Source organism: Diadema setosum, chromosome 11 (genome assembly GCF_964275005.1).
Source record: "Diadema setosum chromosome 11, eeDiaSeto1, whole genome shotgun sequence".
Lineage (NCBI taxonomy): Eukaryota > Metazoa > Echinodermata > Echinoidea > Diadematoida > Diadematidae > Diadema > Diadema setosum.
In genome coordinates, this window is record NC_092695.1 from 4,088,662 (window position 1) to 4,104,754 (window position 16,093).

Sequence of the window (16,093 nt, forward strand, 5' to 3'; positions counted from 1 at the left end):
TTCGTTATTCCAAAAATTCGTTTACCCGAGAATGAGATAAGGTTAGTCAGCCATTTTTACTTCGTTATTCCAAAATTTCGTTAATCCCCAAATGAAATAAGGTCCATTATTCCGAAGGTCAGCTTAACCTGAAAATGTAATAGGGTTCGTTATTCGGAATGTTTGTTTATCCAAAATCGATTTGATAAGGTTCGTGTTTTCCAAGGTGTCCTCATAGCGCGCACCTTAATCTTCTTTTCTTTTCTTTTCTTTTCTCGGATTAACGAACATTCGGAATAGCGAACCTTCGGAATTACGCCATATAATGTTCGTATTAAGGAGTTCTTTGTCATTTTCGGATAATCGACCATCATCCACCTATATAATTATAGGAAATAGTCTCGGAATATCGAACTTTCGGACTAAAAGAACATCACCCTTAATGGATATCGTAAATTGAAACAAACAGAATGTATAAGAGGTTTAACAAAAACAAAAAACTGGCATGAAACAAGAGAGCATAATGGCATTTAAAAGCACTTTGAAGCAAGGTATAAGACAAAGACATTTCATTACAGAATTTATTCTACGTTCCACCAAACATTTTGTTTGGATTTAACTTTTGTTAATGATTTCATGTAATTCCTTTTTAATGTTGATGTAATGCGATATGTAATAATAATTCAATAATATTAAAAAGCGTCGTATTTTAACAAGACCTTTTCCTCTTGGGTCCCGTGTAAGATACTGCCGACCGTTTTGCGCGGACACGAACAAGGACACGGACCCGAATAATTGCAATGTGTGCTGTGGCACAAATGAAGGAATATCAAAGCCTATATCATCGAACACACGCACATGCACCCAAACAGACAGACAGACTAACAGACACACACACACGCACATACAAAAACAAACATAAACACTCACGCATAATAATTCCGTCAATTTACAATAGCCTAATACAAACACCTGCGTGCATCACAGAATAGATATTTTTCCCCATTGTTTCCTGATTTCTCTCTACATCTGTAGTTTTTGTATCTTTCTATTTATCATGCACTACAAAATACAATTGAGACTATAAGTACCGATGTCACTGCATTCAAATTAACGCGTTATTTTTAAAACGCGGACTTTATCGCGGATCGCAGTCAGGATTAGGATCACGACACAAATTCACAAAGTTTTACAGTAGACCTGTACAGAAATTGCGTTATGGCCATAATATAATGACAGCCTGAGAGTCGTATTCAGTACTTGAAATACATCAGAGAGATTAAGCTCGTATCTGTACTTTCAAAGCAGCAATTCTTAGGTATAGAAACAACACAGTACTATACAAAACAATTATGATACCAGTTCTCCAATGCAATATGAACATGTATACAATCATTGTTGTGCTTCATTCGTGATGACTTTCAAAAAGTTAAATGATGGCATTTGATACACATCAATTTTGGCAATGCCTTCATTAAAAAACAACAACAATTTATCATGGTTTACTTAGAGTTGATGAAAACAAACATAGCACAGCACATTAGCATACCCGCAGTCACATACTCCAGACAAGAGACTACTATACTATAACACGTGACAAACTATCGTTACACTGAAACACGAGTTTCGAAGAGCAATATGTCTATACGAATCGAAGAGGAATTTTCGCCAAAGACCGAAATAATGTTGGATCACGCGACCCAACACTTTGTAGATCAGATAGCGTGTTTGTACGAAAGGACTCACAGCGAGAAAACGTTATGGCCATCAAAAGCCCCCCCCCCCTCCCTTTTTTTCAACGGCTCCATGACAACATATACTGTATACAGAATGAAAGGAATGTCTGCACTCTGCCAATCTTTGGTGGCAGCATCATGTATAGGGATGTGTGCGGAAGAAGTAAAGAATGAGGGTTTGGTATCTTATCAGCTACACCACAACCAACTCACATCATCATGAGTGCTACCGTGATGTTGCTCAATCAGACCATTTATTTTCTCGAGATTTGAACCAGTTTGGCCTTTGTCTAGATATCCATGTGATATAGTATTTTTCATCGTTTTGACTGGGCAGACTATGAATGCTGAATTTGGTCCACTAGTTACCTTGTATACACAGTCTCTGCATGCATTTACTGAGAATGTAAATCATGATTTCGCACATCTTTAGCATGACGATTATTGTACAGCATCTATACGTATACTGATGAATTCGGAAACAATGTCTCTACACTTTCCCAAAACGCACCCAGAAGTTAGATATTATATCGTCATTACTACATTAAACATACCAGTTAACATAATTGTGCATTTGGACCTTCAGAAAAGTAGCGCATGATTTGCAGCATAACTATACCCTGTAGGTATACCTATCAACCCTGTAAACGTGTATATGTAGGTACCTGTCAACCCTTAATACAGGTATGCCATTCAGGTAACTCTTTTCATTTTATACAAGGCAAGTGCCAAATTGTGTCTCGCCCATTCGCATAGAAGAAATTAATGTTTTTCTAACTCCCGGAAGTTCATTGACCCGCCTATGACCTTTGACCTTGTCATGACCTTAAACTCCCCAAGGGACATTTACCATCCAAGTTTGGTCACAAACGGACAAAGGGATCAAAAGTTACGAGCCATAATCGAAACGCGCCGTAAAAGCTTAACATTGGGCCCTAAAAGTTCGTTGACCCCTGTCTGTGACCTTTGACCTGGTGGTGACTTTCAACTCCCCAAGGGACATCTACCATCTAAGTTTGGTCACAAACGGACATATACATAAAAAGTTATGAGTAAACGCGCCGTAAAAACTTAACATTGGGCCCTAAAAGTTCGTTGACCCGTCTGTGACCTTTGACCTTGTGGTGACTTTCAACTCCCCAAGGGACATTCTACCATCCAAGTTTGGTCACAAACGGACATATACATCAAAATTTAGTAGTCATAATCGAAACATGCTGTAAAAACTTAACATTGGGCCCTAACGTTCATTGACTTCTGCCTGTGACCTTTGATCTTGAGGTGACCTTCATGTTTAATGAAATGTGTAACTTTGTATAGCCACTCTTCCCTCCAAGTTCGATTGAAATTGAAGTCCTCAGTAGAGAGTTATTTAAGTTTTTGTAGCGTTACGGACGGACGACGGACGACGGACGGACAGACGCCGCAGGCGATCCCTTAGTCTCCCCACATCTCCGATGGGCTCGACAAAAAGCAGAACAGAATACAGTCAAGCATCACAATTAATGTAAGCATGGCAAAATTATCGAGGTATTACATGTAGATAGGATAGTTGTGCGCAACATCACATATATTGTCCTACCCGGTATTTCAAATAGACCACGACCTTCCACCATGGCATAATGTTACAGAATATAACATTTAAATGTTTCGGACTCACTTTACAGTACTAAAAAACAAAAATAGGACGCCACTCTTCTTATAGAAGTCGTCTGTTCATGTTAATTTAGCGATGCGAAGTGTACCATGTCACTGCACAATACCTGACAGTGTCGACGGTCGACACTGCAACACTGATATGAGTGCACCTCTATCGTTAATAATGACTATCTTACAGCAATATTTTGCCATCGGAAAGATATTTTGAATCATTTTCTTTGAGTATGTGACTTATCATCTCAAAAGAATCTCGTTTTCATATTTGTTTTTATCGTTTGCTGGCTTACATCTTACAGGTATTCATAGAAGTAATTGAAATCCCAATCCTCTTCACCCTTCTCCAGAGCTTCTTTCTCTACTTTAGCTTCATTGATCCTGATAGCGGAGAAACACTTGATGAAGTCTTCTCCCAGAGCCTCCCTGATCACCTCGTCGCTAAGTAACGCCTGAAGGGCGTCTTCCGTGTTGTTGGGGAGTGCCGGAGTTTTGGGAGGCAAGTCTTCCTCCATATAGGCGTTGCCGGTGCATTCGGGTGGGAGTGGCAGCCTGTTGGTGATGCCGTCCATTCCAGCCGCAACCGTTGCTGCCAGTACCAGGTAGGGATTGCAGCCCGAGGCACCCATGCGATTCTCGATGTAGGTTCCTTTCCCGCCGTTCACTTTCACCCTTATAGCGCAAGAGCGATTGTCCATTCCCCACGTAGCGTTGACCGGGCAGAATTTGAAGGGTTGAGTACGCTTGAGACAGTTAACGGTTGGCTCCATGAGTATGTGAATGGCAGGCGAGTGGGCAAGAAGGCCAGCAATCCACCACTTTGCAATTTGCGACAGTCCCTGAGGATCACTGGAATCGTACAGGAGAGGGGTCTTCCCTTCAAGATCCCAGAGAGAGTGGCAAAAATGACATGAACTGCCATCTTTATCGAGGTAGGGCTTGCTCATGAAGGTGGCAACGTAGCCATTGAGCAGAGCAATCTCCTTGATGGATGTTTTGTATGTGTGGGCGTTGTCCGCGGCACGAATACCAAAGGCTGGTTTGTATGATATCTCCACTTGGCCAGGGCCGTACTCGTTCTCCACACATTCGACGTTGACGCCAACCTTAGGAAGATATTCAATCAGACTGTTGAGGAAGTCGCTGACGGGAGCGCCTCGGATAGTGCTGTGTGCATTGACGTCATTATTGAACGGTTGTAGAGTTTCCTTATCCAGCAGATAAAACTCGTGCTCGTGGGCAGAAAAAAGAGACAGCCCAAGCGTCTTTAATTGTTCCAACTGTTTTCGCGCCACCACTCGAGGGTGAGCCCCAACGAACTTGCCTTTGTACGTTGGCTCGGTAAGAATGCGTCCGGTCCTCTTTACCCATGGCAAGACCTGGAAAGTGTCGTAATCGGGAAACATTACCGCATCTGCATAACCTGTCTCCTCGTTGTACCCAGCGCCCTCTATCAGCTCTGCCTGCACGCCAAGAGCGACATGGCCCAGATAGAAGTTAAGTCCACCTGTCGCCTTCTCCCTGAAGTGGCAGCTAGGTATGGTCTTCGACCTGGCGATTCCGTTCATGTCGGTCTGCTCAAACCGCACCGCCAGAATATCCTGCTCTTTTATCTCCTGAAGGACTTCCTCACAGGTCCTTTTGGAGTCCATCCTTAGGTTCTGTGGATTATCTATGGCTGTGGGGGAATATAAGAAGAGAACCAAGAGACAAGCATGGTAATCTTTGAGGTCAGAACAGTCAGAACAATGAGTGTATTTTTGCCTGAAAATGATTTCATATAATTGATTAACACTCACACATTGAGTATTAGCTACAAGTTATATGGGCCATTCTCCGATAAAGCGTGCAATTACCGTTGTAGAAATGACAAAAAATCAACATAAGAGATTTCATTTAGTTTTCATCATTTCAGAAACTTCAATCCCTTAGGAATACAAAACAATCAATGGGTGATTTTTGAGAGCCCATACTTTTCCTATAAACATTTCCAAACGTAAAGTCCTTTATTTTTTGCATAATCACTATTATTAAAACCAAATATCAGATACGTTACCAGAGGTAGCATCACAAAACTGTTGATTGTCTGCTTATTTCTTGCTTTAAAATGGCAATGATAATGTAAAACTATAAGCTTAAACATCTACAAGCATCATGGAAACATTTTGGAGTCAGCTTTGATCTAATCTGTAATAAGAATGATCGTAATCTATAAAATGAAGGCTAAATAAAAATCAAGAATATGTACATACTTTGGCTTGAAATATGTTTCCCTAATCTAACTTTTTACCTGCATGTGAATTACAACAATAATCTAATTGATTATGTATGCAACTTTATGAACGAGTATCATACCTCTCATAAATAGCAAATGCCAGGTAACATCTCTGTCAGATTAAATGCATTTCGGATCGAAAGAAGAACGGTGTATGGTAACGTATCTGACGCATCAGACGTTCCGTTAGTATACAATTTTAAACCCAACACCAATCATGCCAATATATTCATTTTAACTTGTAAGAACATCACAATATGATTATTTTCGTTAAAACACCGCACTTCTAAACGTAAAAAAAAAAATGTTCTCGTCATCGATAGAATATTAGATCATTCTTCAATAAAACTTTGAGATGTATACGTAAAATACGAGTCAAGCAGGCACAATTCCACAATGCTTCTTTTCTGATATAGTTCCGAAATTTTGTTATTATGATACACGGCAGACGGTAAGAATGAAATTGGAAAAGATATATAAGCAAGTGATAAATATAAATTCAAATTCCTTTGTTCCTGTCTGTAATAAATTAGGTCTGAAGAACCAATAAGCGATGATAACGTATCTGACAAAGTATTTATGTTTATTGACATAATAAACTACCAATTTACATCAAACCCCAATCACTCAAACATATTATTCAAAAACCTGATGCAAAACGTTAGAAATTGTTAGACATCAAATCCTATCGATATTTTCAGAACATAAACCTGCAACGAAGGGAGTAATCTTGACTTTAACCATAATACTAACCCCATTTTATGTAAATAAGATGCAACATTATAATGAAAGGTAATAATGAAAGGTAGACCGTTCATGTAGTTGCGTTTGCTGTGAAGTTGAAAAAAAAAGGTGGGTACCAAAACTCAGCCTCTAAAGTCTTTCTATGTTATTGTGGAACATAACACGCACACAGGCACACACACAAACACAACAAAGCAGAAAGAAAATGAATTTGTAACATGTCTAACGGCACTTTTTGTAAATGCCACAATAAGTGATAGTACATTTCTGGTTTTGATGAGCATAGCTTTTAACCTTTTGCAAGATAATCGAAATCCACTTACACAAAATACTTTACAGCATATAACTCTGAAGAATGAAGTATTTACTTCATGAAAACGGCCCCGAAGTGACTGAGATATCCAAATAAAGTACAAGAAAGATGTCCAAACAAAAGGAGATGAGCCACCGCATTTTGTTTGAAACTTATTCTTTTACTTTATATTGGACATATCGGCCACTTCAAAACCGATTTTCTTCAAATAAACTCCTAATTCCTCTTAGAACTATCCTTTTAGCAAGTCATAACAAGAGAGCCCGTTGTAAACCGGTTAAATCAGCGCGCAAAAGCGCGGCGCGGATAACCTTTTATTTTGTTGGTAACGTATCTGACACTTTTGATGGTAACGTATCTGACGTGCCGTTACGGTTCTCATACTATTATTTACTAAAATATTCATTTTCTAAAAAAAAAAAAAATTGTTGTGTGATTAATCATTGCCTTAAGTATTCAAAAGTATCTGAGCTTCGTTTTTATTTACAGCATACTTTTTTTCTGAATGAATCAAAGTTTAAGTAACGTATCTGATGTCAGCTTATCGTAACATGAGGCTTCCGCGGCTTCGGATCAGTATATTTATTTTGTAACAAGAGATTCAATGAATAAATCATGGTTCCATGTATGCGTTAGGTTGACTTTGTTTAACACATGAAATTACACTGCCATGCGGCATTTCTTTGATCTTCTCTCAAGAGTCTGAAAAAAGGGTAACGTATCTGACTGCGATTTGGCGACATGATATAAATTATCTCTTAGAAAAATATCGAAACATCATATTGTTATGTAATATCATTTTTCATTCAGGCACTCGAGGGGCAATGTAATGAGGTACAAAAGATTTGATCTGAATGAACAAGTAACAACTTGTTATATGAACACTTCCTGTCCTGGCGACATGGGGTTTTTAGAGTTACATCAAAATTCAGATCGTATTTCTAATATTATCCCGGACGTCCCAATAGCTTTATTGGTATTCATTTTACAGGTCCGACCTCTCAGATGAATTTAAGCAAAAAAAAAATTGATTTCTGAGGGACAAAATATCGATTTTAACTGTATAAACATGCTGGCGACACGAAAATCGCAGTTTTGCACGCTTTATCGGAGAATGGCCCATATAGATTGTGATATGCGTACAGTAATCAACATACTCTCGAGAGTGACTGAATGCCAGTAGATCATCACCAGAGTGATAAGTATCCCGAATCTATTCCTCTTTCTTTAGAAGCCCGATGGCCTGTTTCATAAAGATAGATTGTAAGATTGATCTTACGATTGATGCGATTCAAAAGGTCACGCTCTATCTCCTATCAAATCTGTGCTTTACATCAAGCGTAAGTATCTTTATGACACAGACTTACGATCAGGATTGATTTACCCTCAATTCGCAGAGTTACACTCAATAAATCGAGAGTTCAGATTTATCAAAACTCTCTTTGAAGCAGGCCCCTAGAGTGCATAGGGCCTACATGACATACTATAATGAGTCTGCAAGTCATCATAATCAGGTGATAATATATCCATAGAATCAAATGGTTACAGAACAAGTACGATTGCATGGGTCACAACGATTCTCAGCACAGTGCAACGCACATTAGTATGGCATCTGAATATACTGGAGACTCTCTTCTGAGATATAACTAAAGTGCCATGACAAATCGTCAGAAGAGGTTTTACGATGTCGGAGAGAAATATGCTACAGACGGGAACTGGGGAATACCGAGTATAAAGTCAGAATAATGAAACATAAAACATATCTACATATTTAACACTAGCATATTCTTCACTACAGCAAGACTACATGTTGTTATTTTTAAAGTCACCCATACTTTCTCCCTACAAGCGTGAAATTAAATGTGTTGTATGTCTCCATGCTACAACCAGCCCACAAATATTGATGTCATCGGGCATTTCATGACTTTTGAATACCTTTATCTTTGCTGAGCTAAACTGGTTAGCAGTCCATCGTTACAAAATAGGATTCTAAATAAGGATGGTTTAATAGCTGTATAAACCTTCATTATTATATAAAATTGGTATGATATTGGCTTAAGCTGCCCTGGTCACCTTCTGGATTTGGACAAGCAGACGATATATTATTTTTCCCTTTGAGAATGTTACACTGAGATATTGGCTACGGCGAATCTTTGGCCACCGTTCAGAAACCAATCATGTTTTATGCATCGATTGGTTGCCGAACACCTGCTGAAGTTTATCGACCAAAGAGGTCTAAAAGTTCTAAGCAGATATCGGTCGTCAGCTGTTTGATGACCGATCAATTCGACGTGTTAAGTTTCCCTAAAAAATACCCATGTACAACAACCTTCTTCATGGAGGTGCATTCACAACAGCATTCTACTCCCCTCATACATTCTTTTTTCTTCCCGACATGTGCATGTTTCTACGTTAGTACTATTGTTTACTACAACCTGTGATAAATTATACATCAAGAAGCAACAAATTAACGTGACAGTATAGAAGTTGTGGGATAAAAAAAAAGGTTCGATGTTCTTGATGCGGATGGAAAGAGGCTTGATCTTTTACTCGTTCGGACAGGAGGGTGACGAACCTGTCTAACAAGTGGTACTCAATGGATTTCCATGGACAGGGGTCTAGTCGTCACCACAAACGATCTTTTAGCGTGCTCATTCGGACGAGCAGCTGTCGAACTTTACCAATTAGAGTTAAAGGCATAATTTACCATTTGCAGATGAAACAAAAACCCAACATTAGTGCTTTAGAATAGTTCTAAAATGTGAGTTAGGGATAGAAACAACCACTGTAAAAATCTGAATCCGTATAATCGATGTTAAGTATTGTTAAATACACAAAATGTGAACAATAGTTATAATAAGAATGCTTTCAGACTAAACCGTATACAGTTACGGTTTATTGAGAAAAATGCTGATATCTCCTCATATTTTAGGCTTTATTGCAAAAATTTTATATGGCAGGATGTTTTGTGATACAACAGACCTACACATATGCATCAAATGTGATATCTTGAACATTTTTGAAATCACTGCTCCCAAAAGTAAACTGGACCTTTAAAAAAAATCACAAAAACAAACAAACAAACACACACACAAACAAACAATTTTGAATGGGGCAGCCTTACATCTAAAAGAAAGATAAATAAGAAGAGATGTCGACCATAGTGACAAAAACATGAGTGCAGAGAAGAACATGGCCACGGCTGTGAGGTCGGCAGGTCAGACTTAACAGTTGCCGGTTGCAGGCCTATAGATTCCAAAGGAGATTGACGTTACACAGCTGACTCGAACTTTTCACATTACTCCGGTTCCTTTTAAAACGATTCTATAGTCGGGGCAGAAACCTCCCTTTCAAATACCTATCTGTAGATGGATGGCGACTATGTAGCCTTTTCTGTCAATTTTGGTATGTTTTCATAATTTTTAGGACGTCAAAATACTTTCTGCATAATGTTATGAAGAACAAATACTTCAGTCTCACCTGTAAGACCAGGTAATTCCAATTAAGTTAGGGTACTTGATGTATAACAGTAGCACACAATCTTAGCTCTTAATTGACAGGCAGAATTCGATCGTAACTCTTGTTTCTTACAAGAAGAAATGGGTTCAAGTCGTTGCTTGGATCATGATAAAAACGCAGGTTTCTTGAAGAAATATACAGTGGAGAAGCCACCATAGACAATTGCTATATGATGTTATACTAAGTGTCACCCAAGAGATTATCAATACAAGCATAATTTTCATTATAATCATTATCGCTATCATTTATCACATTTTTATTTTCACTTAATAATTACTTCTATCACAATAGCATTAGCATCATTATAATTCCTATTCTCATCACTCCCGATAACTATATAGCAACATCTTCCAATATATAGAGACTCGTTTATCTTCGATTCAAGGAATATGTGTATGACGCAATCAACAAGTTGAATAAATTTGGAGAGATCTAAACTTATGTTCTTAAGCGACAGACTTGAAAAGAGGTTCGAATCAATGCAAGGAGAACAGAATATGAATTTTGGAATAATTTCTACACAGAATCAATTTGTTTGGCCTATACGGCAAAACTGCACAGACATTTGAACCATCCTCAGAACGGGCTGAACAGTATTTTCTATCACTTGTCATATCAAAATCAAATCAAGAATACAAAACAATTTTACGTTGTTTGTTATCATTCCATTCGAATGCGTTTCAACCAGGCGAAATTACCTCTCGACATGTATATAGGTACTATTAGGTATATATAGGTATATATATAATATATAGGTACATTCAGCCAATCAGTTTTTACAGACGCAATCATAATTAGAAGCTTCAATTTTGCTCAATATGTACTGCGGATTAACTTCAATACGTATATGGCAGCACAAAGAGAATATAATATAAATAGAAATGGAAATTACACACACACACACAAACACACACAAATTTACGGAGAAATAAATTGAGAAGCAGTGCATATACTGTACTCTGTGTAACATCACTGCAGGCTCCCTAAATTGACATTAAAATGTCTACATGTTACAAGTACCAATTTCATAAGCCTGTAACTACAATAAAAAGCAACATCGATCGTGGAAAAGGTTGTAAAGAAGACGAAAGTGCAATGTGTTACCGTGCACGTACGGAATCTGCTATCAACACCGAGTCACTTGGGAGTGTTGAATGACTCCGCCAAGATGCGACAAATCAAAGTAAAAGAATGATGCATCCGTCTTCAGACAGCCTGATTGGAAGATATACTGTATAACGAGTACGATCAGTTAAAGAATGTAAATTAAAAATTTCGCCTTGGCCAACGTAGAGAAACACTTTGCTCCCGCTCTCCGCTTTGGCTGCACCAGAGCTGAATAAATTGAAGTCGAATTCTGTACACTTTGCTTTCTGCTCTGCACGGGGCCAGAAAAGGGTCCTATACAGCTTGACGCCCACGTTCACTCACAATAATGTGAATGCTGCCGATCCCTGGCGGCGAATCAACAGGTTCTGCTCGTCGGTGGAGCGACATCAACTCAAATCGGTTAGTCTTTACGTCCTACACTCGGTACTTCAGCTCGTTTGTTCGCAAAGAGGAATTCCTTCGTGCACGTATATTATGAAACACTGATGCGCACGATTAATTTCTTCTTGAACAGATGAAAAAAAAAGAGGCAAATACTGAATCGCACTTTTTGGGGAAAGAAAATCTGAAAAATTTGAGAGGTCACGCTCCATCACACAATCATGCATCACAATGATCTCCCACCTTGGATAACAGAAAGGAAGGACAAAAGGTGATGAACACGAAAAGATATAGTATTTGCAGTTGCACTTCACTGCATGTAACCATAATACATTATACGTTGTATCTCCATTAATTTTGTAGACGTTATAAAACGTACGTACACAATACTTCAATTAGCTTTGCCCCAAGGACTTTCTGACTAAAAGTAACCAAAATAATAATCTGACCAACTCTGCTGCATGTGTTGTGCGTGCTTTTATTGTTTTGAATATTGTTACTGCAATCATCTTTTAATTTCCATTGGATGTGAGGATTGGTCGAGTTTCAAGCATTTTTCTGAAGGCACCAAGCCAGTACCAACGTTTTCACGTTTGAAAAAGAGTACCGGTAATAAATTCGTTACAAAATGTCTAGTAGGATCGGATTTGTTTGTACATGTACACTGCTTCACCTGACTGGACCTATATTTATTAAAGTATTCAATTCATTATAAAACAAAACTGCAAAACACGGGTTATTCCGATAAATCAATTAAAAGATATATACATTGCAATTCGATTTTATATATTCGATTTTATATCAGACATCTGAGCAATGCATTTTTCACATATCACTACCAGTCATCCACAAGGAAACAAAATTGCATGCCGAAAATTGGTTATTGCCCGCGGACGAAAGTCAATGGTATCTTACGTGTAGGATAGCGGGGTGCGTGGTATTATTTTTATAGTATTTCTTTATATATTTATATACGTGCGCGAACTGTGGCTACAAGAAAGTATAAACTCTTGCTTCAAGTACAAGCAGAAATATGGTAGTCTTTTTGTTTTGTCCTTTGAAGGGCAATTTAAGATGTGATTACTTTACTTGTAAATATTTTAATATTCGCCCGATATCTGATTTTCTTAAAAGTAATGATGTTTATTGCTCACTGTTGGGGGATATGTCATTATTGCCCTCCCGACTTGCGATTGTCTTTGACAAAACGATTCTACTTCAGGCAATAAAACATGTATATCCCCCTAACGACCAGTCCATATCATATTATCAACACTAAGGATTTCAAAAGGGATATCGAAGTGTAAAGACTGCCACATGAAGTGATCTGCCCCAAGCAAACTTGCATATAGCTGTATAAGCGAGATTGATTAGAATCTTGATTCAAAGCTGAAGAAAGCTCCTTCTGTTGTAATTTCATATACAACATATTAATTGGCGGCTCATATACAGTTTGCATTGACGCCAATATCTTGAAAATGTTCTTTCATTGTTCTATATCACGGGTGGCGCCACGTTTTTAAAGGGGGGGGGGGCAGTTATATTTCTGGTGCCACTTACTGGGTAAAAAAAAAAAAGTTTGGAGGCGCCAAAGTGGATATACCCTACTTGCCCTATGTATTTGGGCATATAAAGTGGGGGCAAATTTTCGTTACTATATTTCTCATTGTTTGATTGATTGGTATGACAGATATTACTCGTCACGAATACAATTTGTGGGAAAACTTTATAAATGAGCAGAACGAAGGAATTAGTATTGCTCCTTTCTCTGTTTTCTCTAATGGTACCGAAACCTACTGTCTGGTGGATGATTTGCACCCCGGATTATAATATTTTAATGCCTGATGATCATACACAGAATGATGATCTCAAGTTCAAATCTTGTGAAGGGTCTTGTGAATAATTATAATAGATCGCTTTCAATAAAGCTGAGTAATACAATACTTTGACCACTCAATGAATGTATCTGTGAATTATTCTTTTTTTTCGTATTGTTCCTTGTATTGTAATTATATGACTGGAAGCATTATGCATATACACGAAGCAAAATTGATTGCATATGGAGTATAAAAATAGAATGAAGTACGCGAAGTGCAGACTACAGAATGGCGTCACGCCGCTTTGTTCTCGACGTTGTACGGAAGACGAAACTTGACGGGAGGAACATAATGTGAACCCGAGGTTTAGGTAGGCCGTGAACGGCACGCAATGTCCTGTGACTCCTGGTCAATATTGATCACCGGATATGTGACTAAGGGGTCATGCATAAAGCAGCTAACACTGAACATAAGCCTTCGAAAGTTCTGCTCATAAAGTTATCACATCATCTGAAAAGATTCTCCCTATGGATTCGTTTAAAAAGTTAATAAATAAAAAGAGTCTATAAAAAAGTCTATAAATTAAAAAAAAAGTATATAAAAAAAAATTATATATACGGAAAATTAGATGTAATTCGTGCTTCGTATCAAAACTATCTTGTTTTATTTCAGCCCTGGATTTTGTAATGGGGATTCGCAGGCCAAACTTATCCACGGCTTCTCTCTTGGAAAAACTGCATTTTCCCCCCAGAATCTACGCTTAATCACATGTCATGTACACCTAGTCGGAATTATGAAAAATATATCAGAACCCCCCCCCCAAAAAAAAAAAACAAACAAAAAAAAAAACAAGGAAAAGTAGAAATTACGCGGTGCGTAATATATGTCCCCACCGGAAGTAGCATTTTGTAGCAAAATGTACAATATAGGTCAAAAATCAAGGTCAAAGGTCAAAGAAGTCAAAGGTCATAATTCTGTGTAGAAGTTTAAAAGCCCTCACCTAGTGCCATCACATAAAGCAAACGGAATCGAAATCGGGTTAGAAATGGCGGAGTAGCATTTTGTAGCCAATGTACAATATAGGTAAAAAATCAAGGTCAAAGGTCAAAGAAGTCAAAGGTCAAAATTCTGTGTAGAAGTTTTGAAGCCCTCACCTAGTGCCATCACATAAAGCAAACGGAATCGAAATCGGGTTAGAAATGGCGAAGGAGTAGCATTTTGTAGCCAATGTACAATATAGGTCAAAAATCAAGGTCATAGGTCAAAGAAGTCAAAGGTCAAAATTCTGTGTAGAAGTTTTGAAGCCCTAACCTAGTGCCATCACATAAAGCAAACGGAATCGAAATCAGGTTAGAAATGGCGAAGGAGTAGTGTTTTGTAGCAAAATGTACAATACCGGTCAAAAATTAAGGTGAAAGGTCAAAATTCTGTGTAGAAGTTTTGAAGCCCTCACCTAGTGCCATCACTTAAAGCAAACGGAATCGAAATAGGGTTAGAAATGGCGAAGGAGTGGTGTTTTGTAGCAAAATGTACAATAATAGGTCAAAAATCAAGGTCAAAGGTAAAAGAAGTCAAAGGTCAAAATTCCGTGTAGTAGTTTTGAAGCCCTCACCTAGTGCCATCACATAAAGCAAACGGAATCGAAATCGGGTTAGAAATGGCGAAGGAGTAGCATTTTGTAGCAAAATGTACAATATAGGTCAAAGGTCAAGGTCAAAGGTCACAAGTGAAATTCTGTGTAGAAGTTTCAAAGCTCCCATGTAGTGCTATCATATAAAGCAAACAGAATCAAAATTGGCTCATAAATGACAGAGAAGTAGCAAATTGAACATTTTGATCACACACGGACGCACACAAATACACACACACACATACACACGGACACACACACACACACACACACGGACACACACATGTACGGAGCCCGTTTCATAGTCCCCTGCTCGAACTCGTTCGGCGGGGACAAAAAAAAAAAAAAAGGTGTACAATGTATTCACAATAATCAACTGCATTTTGTTAGTTTTTCCAGCCTGGTACTTTATCATAAATCCCTTATTTGTGGACAAAAATTGTCCCGGATTGGTATCATGCATAATATACCGCAAAGTGACGGGGCTCCGGGTACCCTCTGGTCCAATCAATTTACTGATTTGACAATGTTTGAGGCCAATAAACAAAACTGCGACATGACTGTCATGATTCCGAGTCTGCTATTAAGATATTTTTCTCTCCTCGTTTTCATATTTCTTTTCTTTAAAAAATCGTTATCCTTCTAGAAGTATTGCTTGCTATCAATGCAACTGGAATATTACACTCTAAAAACGCACATGTTGAATCAACATTTAAAAGGACCGAGGAGTGACAGCATTTTTGAAGTGTTGAATCCAACTTTTAAGATAGCATTTTAAATGTTGAATCTAGCAGGAAAACCAACAATTTGAAAATGCTGTCACTCCTCGGCCCTTTTAAATGCTAATTCAACATTTGTGTTTTTAGAGTGTAAGTCGTTGTATAGCATCCAAAATAACTCGATTCTAATGGAACGCAGCTAATCGAAATAACAAAA

At 38.1% G+C, this 16,093-nt stretch overlaps 1 protein-coding gene across 1 annotated transcript; it reads right to left on the minus strand.

Annotated features, from left to right (window-relative positions):
- Positions 1 to 3,664: 3,664 nt before the first annotated feature.
- Positions 3,665 to 5,730, minus strand: LOC140234955 (lengsin-like). The gene is made up of 2 exons (XM_072314993.1): positions 5,724 to 5,730; positions 3,665 to 5,046 (listed from the first exon to the last, which is right to left on the minus strand). Exons 1-2 carry the CDS (start codon positions 5,728 to 5,730, stop codon positions 3,665 to 3,667), a joined length of 1,389 nt encoding a protein of 462 aa, XP_072171094.1.
- Positions 5,731 to 16,093: the final 10,363 nt, after the last annotated feature.